The sequence below is a fragment of the Centroberyx affinis genome, unplaced genomic scaffold, assembly GCF_046629955.1.
Source record: "Centroberyx affinis isolate AG114_WGS23_722 - 3 ecotype Tasmania unplaced genomic scaffold, CSIRO-AGI_Caff_v1 ptg004428l_1, whole genome shotgun sequence".
NCBI classification, from domain to species: domain Eukaryota; kingdom Metazoa; phylum Chordata; class Actinopteri; order Beryciformes; family Berycidae; genus Centroberyx; species Centroberyx affinis.
The window spans coordinates 73,153-89,838 of NW_027282104.1; the positions used below are offsets into that span (position 1 = coordinate 73,153).

Consider the following 16,686-nt stretch of genomic DNA (forward strand, 5'->3'; position numbering starts at 1 on the left):
CGTTATGGCCGTGTGAGGAAACGCTCCGACAGCCATTACCCAGGTCTGTTTCAGATGCAGTCTGTAATGGAGGCTGTTCACGGTATCCAGCAGTGTTTTTCCACATCGTATCTCCACTTGACAAAGTCGTACGTTTTTGACGTGGATGGCGATGGTTTTACGTTAAATCGATCCGTTGTGATTCGTCAGGATCCCGCATTTCAAACGCGTGAGATGAATCGTGTCGGGCGGGCTATGATTGTGTAACAGCAGGCTTTCATTACAGCTTTAACTCCATGATGAGATGTTATGAAGAAGCCTCCAGATGGAAACTGAAAAGGGGCAAAACAGCGCCGGGTTTACTGTACGTTAATATAATTTGCCCATGCGTATCAATGCAACGTTTGGATCTGCAACCAGAATGACTCGGTGGTTTTAATGGATTCTCATCGAACTGCGAGAGAGGAAAACATTTGGTCCCGCCTATAGCAAACAAAGGCTTCAGTCAGCCAGGCTGGAGCTGGGCTGGGCTTCAGTCAGCAAGCAGAGAGAGAGAGAGAGAGAGAGAGAGAGACAGAGTAGAACACAACAGGACAGTAAAACACAAAAAGAATAGAGTGAAATGGACTTTAGATTGACGGAAGCCGTCCTGGCTAACAGCTGGAGTTTATTTGTGGTCATTTACAGACGAGGGGAAACATTTAAAGGCACAGCAGCTTTTATAATCCTTAAAATAGTAGTAGTATTAATCCAGATTTTAACTAATAATTTGGCAGTAGTGGACGTTTATTTTTCCGCGTGTCAGTCTTGTTTTAAATCTGGGTCTGCGCCTGCACGCTCGCACCACAGGGTCGCGGACAATGGCGCATGCGTAGTATGGGAAATAGCAGACTGCTCAGTTTTCTACAACAAAAATCACATTTTGAACGTGTCGTTTGCACAGATATGTCTGGCGGGGTATCAAAACACTTCTGACCAGCCTCATGTTTTTACATTGTCCGCGTGCAGACTGAAGATGGAGGTGAATACAGCGACATCTAGAGGCCGTTGAGGCTCAGTTAGCTCCAAGGCTAACGGCTAACAGCTAGGCCATGATAAACTATAGGAGGCAGCTAGCTAGTGTAAGTTAGCCAGGTGACTGTGCCGAGCTGAGGTGCGGTCCGTGCCAGGCTGTCTGATGTCTCATATCATATTACCGAAACTAAAAACCCTCGAAAGGTCCTGGAAACAGTCAGTCCAGCGCTTGAAGTGTTAAATTCAGTGTTGGAGGTCTTAAAGCTGGTTCCTCGGTGATAATCGCAGCATGTCCTCCAGGTCTTTTCACGGACGCTTTTCAGTTTCACATGTTCTAATTTGCGAATGATTTGGTTATGAATTTAACTGTAACTGGCATTAAAATCCCCTCAGACGGAGCCGGGTGGAGCCGTGTGTCGGCAGGCTGGGGGCGGGGAGTCTGTTCTCCATCTTGAGGAAAGATGAAAGGTTTTTCTTGGAGGACATTTCGCGCTTCCTGACCCACTTTTTCCTCCGGAATCCAAGATGGAGCGGCTCTGATGACAGAGGGGGAAAAGCAGATCCAGTAGCTTTTAATTACCCGCGACGTAGATGAAATTCACCTAGACTGTAACCTCCAGGTGCAGCTTTTCAGTCTGTCGACATGTGGCGGTGCGGACCGAAAGTTAATCAAATCATTTGTCTAAACATCACAAATCAAGGCCTGTGGAAGTTTAATGAACCTTTAAGATGAAATAAACGTCATACTATACAGAATGAAACTGATCTAAGCTCTGAGCAGGGTTCCTACGCAGGTCTGGAAGGTCTGGAAAAGTATTAAAAATGAATTTGATCATTTCCAGGTCTTGAATAGTTTGGGAATTTGAAAAAATGTCTGGAAAAGTATGGAAAATGTTGTGGTTCAGGTCCGATACACACATCATTCTAGCTTTTATGTTGTTGTAGAGCCACTTTGAGTCCACAGTTTTTGTTGATGTGCAGAATAATGTTCAGATAGAGGGACGCTCTTATTACCCAGCCGCTGTCAGCTGCATTATATCAAATACCCACCAAAATCAAATCCGGTTGAGAACATAGGGTCTGGGAAAAATATGGAATTTTAAAATGTAAACCGTGTAGGAACCCTGCCAATCATCTCACATATTCTGATATTTGTGGCTGTGAAGAACAATCTTCATCTATACAGTGATGTGACCTAGTTAGCAGGGGCAAGATGTCTGTCTGCGTAAATCATATTGAACACCAGACAAAATCTTCAAAACAAATCAAGGTCTGGAAAAAGTATGGAATTTTTTAATTGAAAATGTGTAGGAACCCTGTCTGAGGATAGGGGTTGTAAAGGAATCATCTCTTAAAGGATCATTGATTTATATTTATATTAGTTATTTGCTTTATGGTCTTACTTTACCCTGTTTTTATTTGCCACTACATGTCTGCCCTGTTTTAGTAGGTTATATAATACTGGCTTTTATAAGAACAGCCTTCAGTTTGTCCTTAGTGGCTCCTCGTTCATTTCTTCCCTGTTGTATGGATTTGTCCTTGTTTCTTTAGTTGCACATGGTTTTATTTTCCAGGTGGCCTGAACCTGCCGCTGGCTCTCAGGACTGCTCATCGGCAGACTGTCTACCTCTGCGCTGGATGTGAAATGTTGGTATGATATGAAGCCGGAGAAAACATGAAACACGACACAAATAATACTTTATTCGTTTGTCATGAGTATTACGCATCTGCCTCTGTACAAACCCCCAGCACAGATCTGAACACAGTAGACAGACACACAGGTAAGAACGTCACAACATGGACACAGTCTGCTTCTGGATAAATCTAGGTTGTATCTCTGGAAGGCGTTTTTATAACAATATACAAAACATCTGAAATATTAAAACTTTATGTCCCTTGATATCCCAACACAAGGAATGCTCCAGAAAGCTAAAAAATTAAAAATCTGTCATTTCAAACGTCAGGGCCTGAAACTAACTGTTAGTCGACCGACTACAGTAACTAGAGGTTTGAGAACTTCTTAGCCGCCAAAGTGGCTTTTAAAATATTGTAGAGCTGCATCGATTAATCGATTAGTTGTCAACTATTAAATTAATCGCCAACTATTTTGATAATCGATTAATCGGTTTGAGTAATTTTTAAAGAAAAGTAAGTCAAAATTCTCTGATTCCAGCTTCTTAAATGTGAATATTTTCTGGTTTCTTTCCTCCTCTATGACAGTAAACTGAATATCTTTGGGTTGTGGACAAAACAAGACATTTGAGGACGTCATCTTGGGCTTTGGGAAACACTGATCCACATTTTTCAACATTTTCTGACATTTTATAGACCAAACAACTAATCGATTAATCGAGAAAATAATCCACAGATTAATCGACAATGAAAATAATCGTTAGTTGCAGCCCTAGAATATTGTAGACTGATCAACTCGCTGTTGGCTACCTGCTAAAATGAATTTACAGACTGATCAGGTGGAACCGAACCTGAGCAGCGCTCGGCTGGTAGCTTGTGTTACTGTCAAGCCCTGAAACATCCCAGATTTCTAAAATACAACATAATTACATCTTTATAGTATATTTGACTCAAATACATAGACATCTGCATATTATTTAGTGTAAAATTCAGTGATATGCGCCAGAAAAAAAATAATTCACAAGGCTACGGCAATATGGTCCCATGAAATGCTTCTTCAAGTTAAATTAAAAATAGATTATTAGTAACTGTGCTAAACATCATGAGGGGAATCCATGTTAGAGCCTGAAAAGCACAAGTGAGTCTTTTTAAGCAGCAAAATTCAACAAGATCCAAACATCCACAGCACTAAAAACCACGGCAGCATTTGTTCAGTTGATGAATTCACAGAAAGGATCCATGTGCAGAGACGCTGACAGACAGGGAGAAGTGAGTTTCCGTTACCGGTTCATAGTCATAACCCAGAATAAATCTCATTACTACAGCACATGGTTCAGATCAGCTCAGAGGGAGGATCGCTGTGCGTGTGACAGGAATTCAAAATGGAGGGCAAAAATGAGGACATGAAAGAGGACATGCGTCAGAGCTGGGCGACGGTTTGAAATATCCTCATAGTCGGCCGCCGGCGTCTGATTGGCCGATGCGTCTGTGTGGTCAGTCGAGGTTCTGATTGTGTGTGGAGGGGGGGGGGGGGGAGGGGGGGGCGCCGCTGTGTTTCACTCATGTGCAAAATTCAAATATACTTTATAAAAACCATTTCCAGTGGCTGTAGACTGAACTTCACGTACCCAGGAAATAGCCCGGCCCGGTTCAGTGTTTCTGCCTCAGACCGGCTGACAGTCTGTCGCCCAGCAGGAGGGAGCGTGGCGATTGGCCGGTCTCCGGGCCAATCAGAGCTCACACGTTAATGACGACGTCGTCGTCTTCGTCCCTCGCCTCGTCCCGTAAGGTGTCCGCGGACTCCCTCCTCCCTCCCCCCTCCCCCTCCTCCTCGGAGGCGCCGCAGGGGCCGATGATGTACCTGTAATCGCCTCCGATGGCGAGCGCCGCGCCGGACGCCACCATCAGCCAGTCCTTCTCCTCGTCCTCCGCCCCCCCGCGCTGCCAGGGGACGCCCCAGGCCGCCGCCGCCGTCTCCTCCGGCCCCGGGGCCCCGCCTCCCGCCCCGGAGGCCCCGCCCGCCTCCGCCTCCTCCCCCTCCAGGTTGACGTACAGCAGCGGCTCCTTCGGCGCCGCGGGCGACAGGCCGAGCCGCAGAGCCTCCAGCTGATCCATCAGCTGCTGGAAGCTCGGACGACACTTGGGCACCGGACTCCAGCAGCTGTGCATGATCTCATAACTGACAGACGACAGACAGAGTCACGCTTCAGTCACATGACACATGACCTCATAACTGACAGACAGAGTCACACTTCAGTCACATGACACATGACCTCATAACTGACAGACGACAGACACACAACACAAACTGCTCCGATAAACATGAAGGCTTTCACTCCTGAACGCTCTACATCCATCTGGGGAACATGTTGCTTCCTGAATGTCATCAGTCAGTAGGGCTGGACGATATGGGTGAAATCAATATCATGATAATCATAAGGATTTTTTTTCAATATCGATATATATGATGATATGGCTCACATAAGTGAAATCACGCTAAATAATCAAATTAATGTTCATCATATTGAGCCGAATGGTAATGTTTGGTGTGATGTCAAACTAAACTGAAATTTACACATAATATTCCTACCATACTTCATTTTGTCCGAGTTTCTAAATAAAATGAGCTTGTTCTCATCAGTTCAGACAGATTTGTGCGTCTCGATATCCCAAAATCACCACATCATCACATCATCACAATATAATCCCACTGAAAGACGATAAACGTTAATATTGAATTATCGTCCAGCCCTATCAGTCAGTATTTCAAACCACAGAACTGTTTTGTAATCAAAAGTCTCGAATATTAACCATGAAGGTGTTTGACCTGCGGCAGAAATAATTCTCAAGTTATGAATCATCTGAAGCCTCATCTGCCTGCTGACAAAACTCCTTCAGATGGTGAAAGTCTCATTTTGTTTTCCTGATTCAGTTTCTGTTCCATAATACTGACCAGGATGTTAAGACTCTTTATCACACAATATAATATATAAACAAATGAGTAACACTTGCATTCTACTGTATAAACATGGCTGCCTCCTGGTGTGATGTCATTTGCACATTAATCCTCCCACAATGCAAAGCATCAGATCAGACTCCTGCACAGGAAATTCACCTCCGCTGCCTCTTTTATTTATACTTGTTTCATACAAGACCTTCAAGACATTTCTCATGGCATAAACAGTGACGACCCAATGTGTATGTATATATATATACAATACATATACAGTATATATACAGTATATACTGTATATATACACACACACACACACAGAGTATATATATATATACAGTATTGTGCAAAAGTCTTAGGCACATGTAAAAGAAAAAAACTAAAGTGAAGATGCTTTCAAAATATCAAAAAATGTACTATAGAGCTACTAAAGAGCAGTCTGCTGACACACTAATGCAGAAAAAAATGAATAAACATCTAAGACACAATTTATATAAAAACTCTTGGGTGCCTAAGACTTTTGCACAGTACTGTATATATACTGTATATACAGTATATATGTATATATATGTATATATATAGAAGACCAATTCAGGTGATGAGGTCACACCTGGAGGAAGGTGTTGAGGTAACAGGACACATCAAGGCCCATTTCCCCTAAAGGTCCCATACATACAGGACACACTGTACTGTGTTTATGCAGGATGGGTCGTCACTGTGTATCTGCTGTGAGAAATGTCTTGTTAAAGGTCTTTTACCAAAACCTAGACGAGAAATAAAAGACGCAGCAGAGGAGAAGTGTGTGAGGGAATATTCATGTTTTCTTCATGGGGATCCGGATCTGGATCTGGATCTGGATCCCAGCACCATTCTGAAGAAAGCCTCTGTGCTGTTCCATATTTATTCTAAGATTTTAAGAGATGTGTTGCTTTACTACAATTATCCATCTGGTAATTAAAGGGGAATGGCAGCCATTGAAAGAATTCACATGTTTGTGTTCAGTCGATAGTTGTGAACTTGCAGCGAGATCACAGAACCACCTGGACTGTGATGTCACCGGGGGGGGGCATCAGGGGCGGCTCCATGACAATGAATGAGGATCTGAGTCTTTATTCTGCCCGAGGGGAAATTTTCTTTTCAGCGGTGGTAAAAAACAAAACAAAACACACTAACCACACAGCAGTCAACATGTAGAGGAGACAGTGAAGAAGAGAGAGCCTCCTCAGAGTATCCTCATACAGGACGTCCCACCAGCAATAATATAATGAGACAGCAACGTTGGTTCTAAAAACATCACATCAACATCAGGAAAAAAAAATCATTTCCTTGTTAATGGAAATAGACTTGGCCTTAGATGCCGAGTTGAGTTGTCGCACCAAAATTAAATTCATATTCTAGTATTGCCAACAGGTGTGACCCAGAATTTAATTTGGGTGAAAGAACACAGAAACCTCCACAGAGTCAGCGCCCCATTCAATGTCAGTGGAGCAGAACCAGATTCAAGGACCAGGTCCCATCCAGAGAGAAGAGTTCACAAGCACCGACTGACCTGGGGCCGGATTCACAAAACCTTCTTAAGAAAAAAAATCTTCTCAAGTGCCATTTCTTTCTTAACTTTAGTCTTAAGAAAAAAAAATAGGGAAAAATGCTATTCTCAAAAACAGTTCTTATATATTTTCTTAACTTTCTTCTTATGTTTCTTCCTAAGAAAAAACTTAGGAATAAATGGTATTCTTGAAATGAAAGTTCTCAAATTTGTTGTTGATTTTTTTCTTAACTTTCAGACGGCCCTTCACCTGTCTTAAAACTCCTACAGTGAAAAGGTAAGCCTCTAATATCATATATTTAAACACATTTTAGACAAGTAGGTTATAGTTCAAAGTCTTCATAGGTTCCCCTACACCTAACATTAAGATGAACATTTATTGTAAAGCTTTATTTGGTGTAGGGCCAGGTAGGCCTCTGTCTCATGTCTGTTGGAAATAAGCTGCAAATTTTACAGTTACCAACAGCAACCAATGTTTAAATCTTTGCTCTAGTTGCTCTAAATAGGTTTTTCCCCAATTGTTTTGTAGATGGAAGCACTTTGGGTTGCCTCCTAGCCTCCTAGCCTTGCCTCCTAGCCATGTCTCCTAGCCTCCTAGCCTTGCCTCCTAGCCATGTCTCCTAGCCTCCTAGCCTTGTCTCCTAGCCTCAATGGCAGTAAGCCTAAAGTTTATTTACCAGAATTAATTCAGGCCCTATTTTGAGAAGTTCGTAAGTAGGAAAATTAAAGAAATTCATAAGAAATGAGACTGTTACTAAGAAAATATTGAGGAATTGCACTTAAGAGCCTTCTTAAGAACTTCCTAAAATTTCCTCTTATGTCATTTCTTAAGATCTATCTTAAGAACATATTGGTGAATCCGGCCTCTGGATGGATATTATAAAGTGGCATGAAGCTTTAAGTGCGTAACATCTGCTCTTTAGTGGAGTCTCAGGTCCAAAGTGCCCATATACATATTTAATATTTGGGGAGGAGGGGAGGTGCAGTGGCAAGTAGCTGTGCTTGTGTTGATTAAGATGCAGCTAAACACACAGGGATGAAGCCATACAGCTGCTCATTAATAATGAATAAATGAATATTCATGTTTGTTAAGTCTCACATGTCGTCTCTGCAGTCCGCCGGCTGCTTCAGCCTCTCTCCCTTGATCAGATATTCGTAGATTTCAGAGTTTTCCACACCGGGATACGGAGTCTGTCCCCGAGCCATGATCTCCCACATGGTCACCCCGAACGCCCACTGAGACACACACACACACACACACACACACACACACACACACACACACACACCACAACACAGTCAATGGGTGTTTACAAAAACTTATACCATGGTCTGGGCGATTCTGATTGGCTGCAGGGTGTCAGTAAGGGATAATGCCCGACGAGGTGTCCATCATCAGGAATTAATGGACACCCTGCAGCCAATCAGAATAGAGTATTCAACCAGACCATGGTATAATTCCTGATAACGGACACCTACTAAGTAGTTCCAGTGAAACTGTCTGTTCTCCGTTCTAAATGAATGCGCTGGCTACGTAGCATCAGCCTGTATCTAACATGAGTAACCATAGCAACAGGGACGCAGTCAAAGCCTCCGTTTACTCCGTTCATTTGTTCGTGAAAATGTTGATATTGATTTGGGGACGATGACATGGCTGATAGCTAGCTAGTCTTGTTGTTAAACATACTGTCAAATTATATTTACTGTTTGTTATTGACTCTGAATGTTGCAGCATAACGTTAGCATAACGTTAGCATAACGTTAGCTTTCTGGCTCCTAGCTGAGCCAAAGGGTTCTATGAGCTGAGCGGACTAGAAATATCTCCTGCTGCCAAGTCCTATCTAAGGTTCGTCCTATTTACTGGAGCAGTGAACAACGTTTCCGTCGCATAAGAACCTTATGGGACGGTAATGATTGTTCCAGGTATTAGTCAAACCCTCAGGTGTTACCATGACCATGGCATTACTGTGACCATGGTATAAGTGGGATGCTCTTTGAGGAGTCCAGTATCAGGAAGTAATGGACTGTGTGGAGGCAGCTGTCCTGGCCTCCCTGTCCATCACTTCCTGATACTGGACTCCTCGTCGGGCGTTGTCCCTTAACTTCCTGAAGGGCTTTTCTCTCCTTCATGACTCTGTCAGTCTCTTCAGTGTCGGAGGAGGAACTCTGACATCAGCAGCAGACTGACAGCTGGTTTACATTATATTATACCATGTTATGCTATATTATACCAAACCACACTTTACTACATACTACACCATATTATACTATACCAAACCACATTATACTACCATATATATAGTACCATATTCTACTACATACTATATTACACCATATTATACTATATCATACTATATTATACTATACTATATAACAGTATACTATACCATACGATACTATACCATATTATATTATATTATACTATATTATACTATCTTATCCTATAGTACACTATACTGGCTGACAAAGCTGAAAGCAGTAACACTTCATGTTGAATGGCATCAGTCAATTTGCAACAAACAATTTTATTTTGAACTCAAATGTGGTTGGCCTGTGTGTGTGTGTGTGTGTGTGTGTGTGTGTGTGTGTGTGTGTGTGTGTGTGTGTGTGTGTGTGTGTGTGTGTACCACGTCACTCTGGGTGGTGTACACGTTGTCAGCCAGACTCTCCAGAGCGATCCACTTCACCGGCAGCTTGGAGACGGATCCCTGCCGGTAGTAATCCCCACTGTAGATCTTCTTAGACAGACCGAAGTCTGCCACACACACCGTCATGTTCTCATTCAGCCTGCAACACACACACACACACACACACCGTCATGTTCTCATTCAGCCTGCAACACACACACACACACACCGTCATGTTCTCATTCAGCCTGCAACACACACACACACACACACACTGTCATGTTCTCATTCAGCCTGCAACACACACACACACACCGTCATGTTCTCATTCAGCCTGCAACACACACACACACACACACTGTCATGTTCTCATTCAGCCTGCAACACACACACACACACACTGTCATGTTCTCATTCAGCCTGCAACACACACACACACCGTCATGTTCTCATTCAGCCTGCAACACACACACACACACATACACACCGTCATGTTCTCATTCAGCCTGCAACACACACACATACACACACCGTCATGTTCTCATTCAGCCTGCAACACACACACACACCGTCATGTTCTCATTCAGCCTGCAACACACACACACACACACACACACACACACACACTGTCATGTTCTCATTCAGCCTGCAACACACACACACACACACACACACACACACACACTGTCATGTTCTCATTCAGCCTGCAACACACACACACACACACACACACACACACACACTGTCATGTTCTCATTCAGCCTGCAACACACACACACACACACACACACACACACACTGTCATGTTCTCATTCAGCCTGCAACACACACACACACACACACACACACACACACACCGTCATGTTCTCATTCAGCCTGCAACACACACACACACACACACACACACACACACTGTCATGTTCTCATTCAGCCTGCAACACACACACACACACACTGTCATGTTCTCATTCAGCCTGCAACACACACACACACACACACACACACACACACACACACTGTCATGTTCTCATTCAGCCTGCAACACACACACACACACACACACACCGTCATGTTCTCATTCAGCCTGCAACACACACACACACACACCGTCATGTTCTCATTCAGCCTGCAACACACACACACACACACACACACACACAGGTCTGAACATGAGCCTGATGTTCCTCATTAAATCTGAACTTTGCTGCTTCTTCCCTGTAGACAGAATCTGAAGAAACAAACGTTCACTCTGCCTGAGACTGAATTTAAAAACAAATTCAAAACCCAAAGTAAAGAAACGAAGCTGTCAGAGCAGCTTCTGACCCAACAGCTGATCAACACAGAATACATGGGCAGAGTGAGAAAAGGGAAAGCGGGAAATTACTAATTAAGTCCAACTGTGTTTAGTAATAACTTCTGCTAACACTGTTCTGTCAGTCTGAGACTAACAACTGACTAAAGGATCAGCTCAGTGATTTAGTTCCTCTATAACTCCTCTCTTCCTCCTGTAGTGTTGGACCCACAGACAGTCTCGTCTGTAGCTGTTGGACCCACAGACAGTATCGTCTGTAGTGTTGGACCCACAGACAGTATTGTCTCCAGTCAGCTGTCAGTTGAAGCTCTGCTGCCTCTTGCTGCAACAAAGAGTCCAAACTGTTTGTCAGAATATTCCAGAAAAGTGGTTTGTGAAAACGATCCGGAGAGCGACCGACGTATTTCTCTCCGCGGCCCGGAAAGCGGCGGCACCGACCGTTTCCCCTCGGCGGATCGTCTTCTACCGAACTCTACCGTTTACGATCCGACCCCACCGTCCGGAACCGGATCGCTCCGCCGGGAACCGCCTTTCACCCCCCAGCTCTGTGCTGCGGAGAGGAAAATAGTTCTGTGGTTTCCTGGAGCTGAGTCTGTTTCCTCTCTGCTGTGGGACACAAACAGCTTTTCTGGAATATTCTGACAAACAGTTTGGACTCTTTGTTGCAGCAAGAGGCAGCAGAGCTTCAACTGACAGCTGACTGGAGACAAGACTGTCTGTGGGTCCAACAGCTACAGACAATACTGTCTGTGGGTCCAGACTGCAGGAGGAGGAGAGGAGTTATAGAGGAACTGAATCACTGAGCTGGTCCTGGTCAGTCAGCTATAGCTGAACTGGTTCCTGCTGGACTGACATGCAGTTCCGGGCGGCCAGGTCTCGGTGGATGATGCTCCTGCTGCTCAGATACTCCATTCCCCGAGCGATATCCAACATGAACTGGATCAGAGTCTGCAGAGCCAAGTCCTGATGGAGAGAGAGAGAGAGAGAGAGAGAGAGAGAGAGAGAGAGAGAGAGAGAGAGAGACAGAGAGAGAGAGAGAGACACACAGAGAGACAGAGAGAGAGAGAGAGAGAGAGAGTTCAATTATCTTTGTTGTTATTATTGCTACTTTTTCTTGATTATCACTGTTTTGCTTTGGAAACAGATACTGTTGTATTTAATGCCAATAAAGCTCATTTGAATTGAATTGAATTGAGAGAGAGAGAGACAGAGAGAGACAGAGAGAGAGAGAAAGAAAGAGAGAGAGAGACAGAGAGAGAGAGAGAGAGAACAGTGAAGATCTTTACATATGAATCTATGACTATCAATCTAAGTCCATAGCATTGCATATAATCATATCTATCATGAACAAAAGGAGTTCCTATAATAACTGAATTTGTCTATCCTTTAATGTTCCATATTCATCTGTATTGTACCTCATTTTATCCTGTACTGTTGTAATATGATTCGACAAAACTCAGTTCTGATTCCTGCCAATAAATCTTTCTTTGAATCTGAATCTGACTTGTCCCTCTGTCTGTCTGTCTGTCTGTCTGTCTGTCTGTCTGTCTGTCTGTCTCTCTCTCTCTCTCTCTCTCTCTCTCTGTCTGTCGCTCTCTCTCTCTCTCTCTCTCTCTCTGTCTCTCTCTCTCTCTCTCTCTGTCTCTGTCTCTGTCTCTCTATAGACAGGATGGTGTTAGATGAATTAAATAAGGATCCAGTACATTAGATTGTACTGGGTCTCATATGTAATAAGGAATAACGACCATCATCTCAAATAATCCCTCAGTGCTTCTCATTATCCTGCTGACTGCATTTCATTCTGTCCTGTGATTGGTCGTTGATCAGTTGGATCTAGTCGGGCTCGGTCTGTGTGAAGTCCTGTGACAGACTGGGATGAAGGTCTGGAGAGATAATGGACCTGCAGTGACACCTTCTGCCACAAGGAGGCAGCAGTTAACAACAACAAAAAGGAGTGGACTTGTTAACTGTGATGTGAGAGAAGAGTGAGTGAGAGTGTGTGTGTGTGTGTGTGTGTGTGTGTGTGTGTGTATGTGTGTGTGTGTGTGTGTGTGTGTGTGTGTGTGTGTGTGTGTGTGTGTGTGTGTGTGTGTGTGTGTGTGTGTGTGTGTGTGTGTGTGTGTGTGTCGTACAAAGGGCTGCTCCCCCAGCCTGGACAGCAGCAGGAAGGTGTGCAGGTCTCCGTGCTTCATGAACGGCAGAACGACCATCGGGATCGGCAGCCGCTGGCCGGGCCGCCGGTGCAGACTCACTCCTATTGGCAGAACAGGCTGTCAATCAAACCACACCTGAACCTGCTCCACCAATCACTGTGGAGACGCCTTTACCCTTGGAAGTCCCCAGTCAGTCTCAAGTCTTGAGGCACAAGTCTCAAGTCTAAATGTAGAACAGCAAGTCAAGTCCGAACAAATCAAGAGTCCAGCATCAATTTAATATCTTAAAGAAAACTAAATATCTAGGACTTTTCAATGCAATATGGTTTTAATAGGATAAAAACTTGGTAAGAGCATCATGAGTTTGATTTCTATAATCAGTTTCAACTTCAATAAATTCAATCATTCCATACAAATTCAGAAAACAGAATTTAAATTCAGTCGTCTGCTGGAACAAATCTCATCACTTTCAATCTAAGTCATTTTTTCAAGTCATCAGAGTACAAGTCAGAGTCAAGTCCCAAGTCAGAACCCAGGTGGAGTGTGTGTTGTCGTACCGATCAGCTGGATGACGTTGGGGTGATGGAAGTCCTTCATGTAGGCCGCTTCCTTCAGACACTGCTCGATGTCACAGGAGGAAGTGATGTCAGCTAAAGGGGGGGGGGGGGCAACAAAGTCACTGGATTTAATAAATGGCAGCTTTAATTTATCCAAGTCCAGTTCTCTGGTATCTGACTCGTTTTCATTCCAGTCTAAGGTGACAGTTGTTGTAGTTGCTGTAGTGTTTGGTTGCTGTAGTGTTTGGTTGCAGTAGCTACTGTAGTGTTTGGTTGCTGTAGTGTTTGGTTGCAGTAGTTGCTGTAGTGTTTGGTTGCAGTAGTGTTTGGTTGCAGTAGCTGCTGTAGTGTTTGGTTGCAGTAGTGTTTGGTTGCAGTAGTTGCTGTAGTGTTTGGTTGCAGTAGTGTTTGGTTGCTGTAGTGTTTGGTTGCAGTAGTGTTTGGTTGTTGTAGTGTTTGGTTGCTGTAGTGTTTGGTTGCTGTAGCTGCTATAGTGTTTGGTTGCAGTAGCTGCTGTAGTGTTTGGTTGCTGTAGTGTTTGGTTGCAGTAGCTGCTGTAGTGTTTGGTGCAGTAGTTGCTGTAGTGTTTGGTTGCAGTAGCTGCTGTAGTGTTTGGTGCAGTAGTTGCTGTAGTGTTTGGTTGCAGTAGCTGCTGTAGTGTTTGGTTGCTGTAGTGTTTGGTTGCAGTAGCTGCTGTAGTGTTTGGTGCAGTAGTTGCTGTAGTGATTGGTTGGGGTAGTTGCAGTAGTGTTTGGTTGCTGTAGCTGCTGTAGTGTTTGGTTGCAGTAGCTGCTGTAGTGTTTGGTTGCTGTAGTGTTTGGTTGCTGTAGTGTTTGGTTGCTGTAGTGTTTGGTTGCAGTAGTGTTTGGTTGCAGTAGCTGCTGTAGTGTTTGGTGCAGTAGTTGCTGTAGTGTTTGGTTGCTGTAGTGTTTGGTTGCAGTAGCTGCTGTAGTGTTTGGTGCAGTAGTTGCTGTAGTGTTTGGTTGCTGTAGCTACTGTAGTGTTTGGTTGCAGTAGCTGCTATAGTGTTTGGTTGCTGTATTGTTTGGTTTCAGAGGTTGCAGTAGTGTTTGGTTGCAGTAGTTGCTGTAGTGTTTGGTTGCTGTATTGTTTGATTGCAGTAGTTGCTGTAGTGTTTGGTTGCTGTAGTGTTTGGTTGCAGTAGTTGCTGTAGTGTTTGGTTGCTGTATTGTTTGGTTGCAGTAGTTGCTGTAGTGTTTGGTTTCTGTATTGTTTGGTTGCAGTAGTTGCTGTAGTGTTTGGTTGTAGTAGTTGCTGTAGTGTTTGGTTGCAGTAGCTGCTGTAGTGTTTGGTTGCTGTAGTGTTTGGTTGCAGTAGTTGCTGTAGTGTTTGGTTGCAGTAGTTGCTGTAGTGTTTGGTTGCTGTAGTGTTTGGTTGCAGTAGCTGCTGTAGTGTTTGGTTGCAGTAGTTGCTGTAGTGTTTGGTTGCAGTAGTGTTTGGTTGCAGTAGTTGCTGTAGTGTTTGGTTGCAGTAGTTGCTGAAATGTTTGGTTGCAGTAGTGTTTGGTTGCAGTAGCTGCTGTAGTGTTTGGTTGCAGTAGTTGCTGTAGTGTTTGGTTGCAGTAGTGTTTGGTTGCAGTAGTTGCTGTAGTGTTTGGTTGCTGTATTGTTTGGTTGCAGTAGTTGCTGTAGTGTTTGGTTGCTGTATTGTTTGGTTGCAGTAGTTGCTGTAGTGTTTGGTTGTAGTAGTTGCTGTAGTGTTTGGTTGCAGTAGTTGCTGTAGTGTTTGGTTGCTGTAGTGTTTGGTTGCAGTAGTTGCTGTAGTGTTTGGTTGCTGTAGTGTTTGGTTGCAGTAGTTGCTGTAGTGTTTGGTTGCAGTAGTGTTTGGTTGCAGTAGCTGCTGTAGTGTTTGGTTGCAGTAGCTGCTGTAGTGTTTGGTTGCTGTAGTGTTTGGTTGCAGTAGTTGCTGTAGTGTTTGGTTGCAGTAGTGTTTGGCTGCAGTAGCTGCTGTAGTGTTTGGTTGCAGTAGCTGCTGTAGTGTTTGGTTGCTGTAGTGTTTGGTTGCAGTAGTTGCTGTAGTGTTTGGTTGCAGTAGTGTTTGGTTGCAGTAGCTGCTGTAGTGTTTGGTTGCAGTAGCTGCTGTAGTGTTTGGTTGCTGTAGTTGCTGTAGTGTTTGGTTGCAGTAGTGTTTGGTTGCAGTAGCTGCTGTAGTGTTTGGTTGCAGTAGCTGCTGTAGTGTTTGGTTGCTGTAGTGTTTGGTTGCAGTAGTTGCTGTAGTGTTTGGTTGCAGTAGTGTTTGGTTGCAGTAGCTGCTGTAGTGTTTGGTTGCAGTAGCTGCTGTAGTGTTTGGTTGCAGTAGTGTTTGGTTGCAGTAGCTGCTGTAGTGTTTGGTTGCAGTAGCTGCTGTAGTGTTTGGTTGCAGTAGCTGCTGTAGTGTTTGGTTGCTGTAGTGTTTGGTTGCAGTAGTTGCTGTAGTGTTTGGTTGCAGTAGTTGCTGTAGTGTTTGGTTGCAGTAGTGTTTGGTTGCAGTAGTTGTAGAAACACGGAGCTGAACGACTGAAACTCACATTTCAGAACCTTGACCGCCACTTTCTGCACCGACGCATCGTCCATCTTCAGGAAGGCTTCTCTCACCGAGCCGAACTCACCTGCACACACACACACACACACACACACACACACACACACACACACACACACACACACACGTTATGGTTACTATGGTTACAGCACTGAAGTCTCCACAATCCCAGTAAGAGCGCCATCTAGGGGATTTTGGCTTTAACACAGCAGTTTACAACATGTACTGACTGAAGTTTCCTCCAAAGAAGTGAACAATACTGAGTCTTTGACCAATCAGATCGCTTGGATGAAGCTTCCTGTCTGTCTGGCCTGATCACAGTTTGCTTATAAAACCCACAGAGGGACTGAGGACGCCACACTCACTATGGTC

The 16,686-nt window shown here is 44.0% G+C and overlaps 1 protein-coding gene across 1 annotated transcript; it reads right to left on the reverse strand.

The window, feature by feature from the left end:
- Positions 1 to 2,679: 2,679 nt before the first annotated feature.
- tyro3 (TYRO3 protein tyrosine kinase) lies at positions 2,680 to 16,381 on the reverse strand (the record flags this gene model as incomplete). Its single annotated transcript, XM_071543968.1, has 7 exons — positions 2,680 to 4,804; positions 8,224 to 8,360; positions 9,752 to 9,911; positions 11,917 to 12,026; positions 13,196 to 13,317; positions 13,774 to 13,866; positions 16,301 to 16,381. Coding segments are annotated over 7 exons (1,145 nt in total), but the record flags the coding sequence as incomplete, so codon positions are not given.
- Between the last annotated feature and the right edge of the window lie 305 nt (positions 16,382 to 16,686).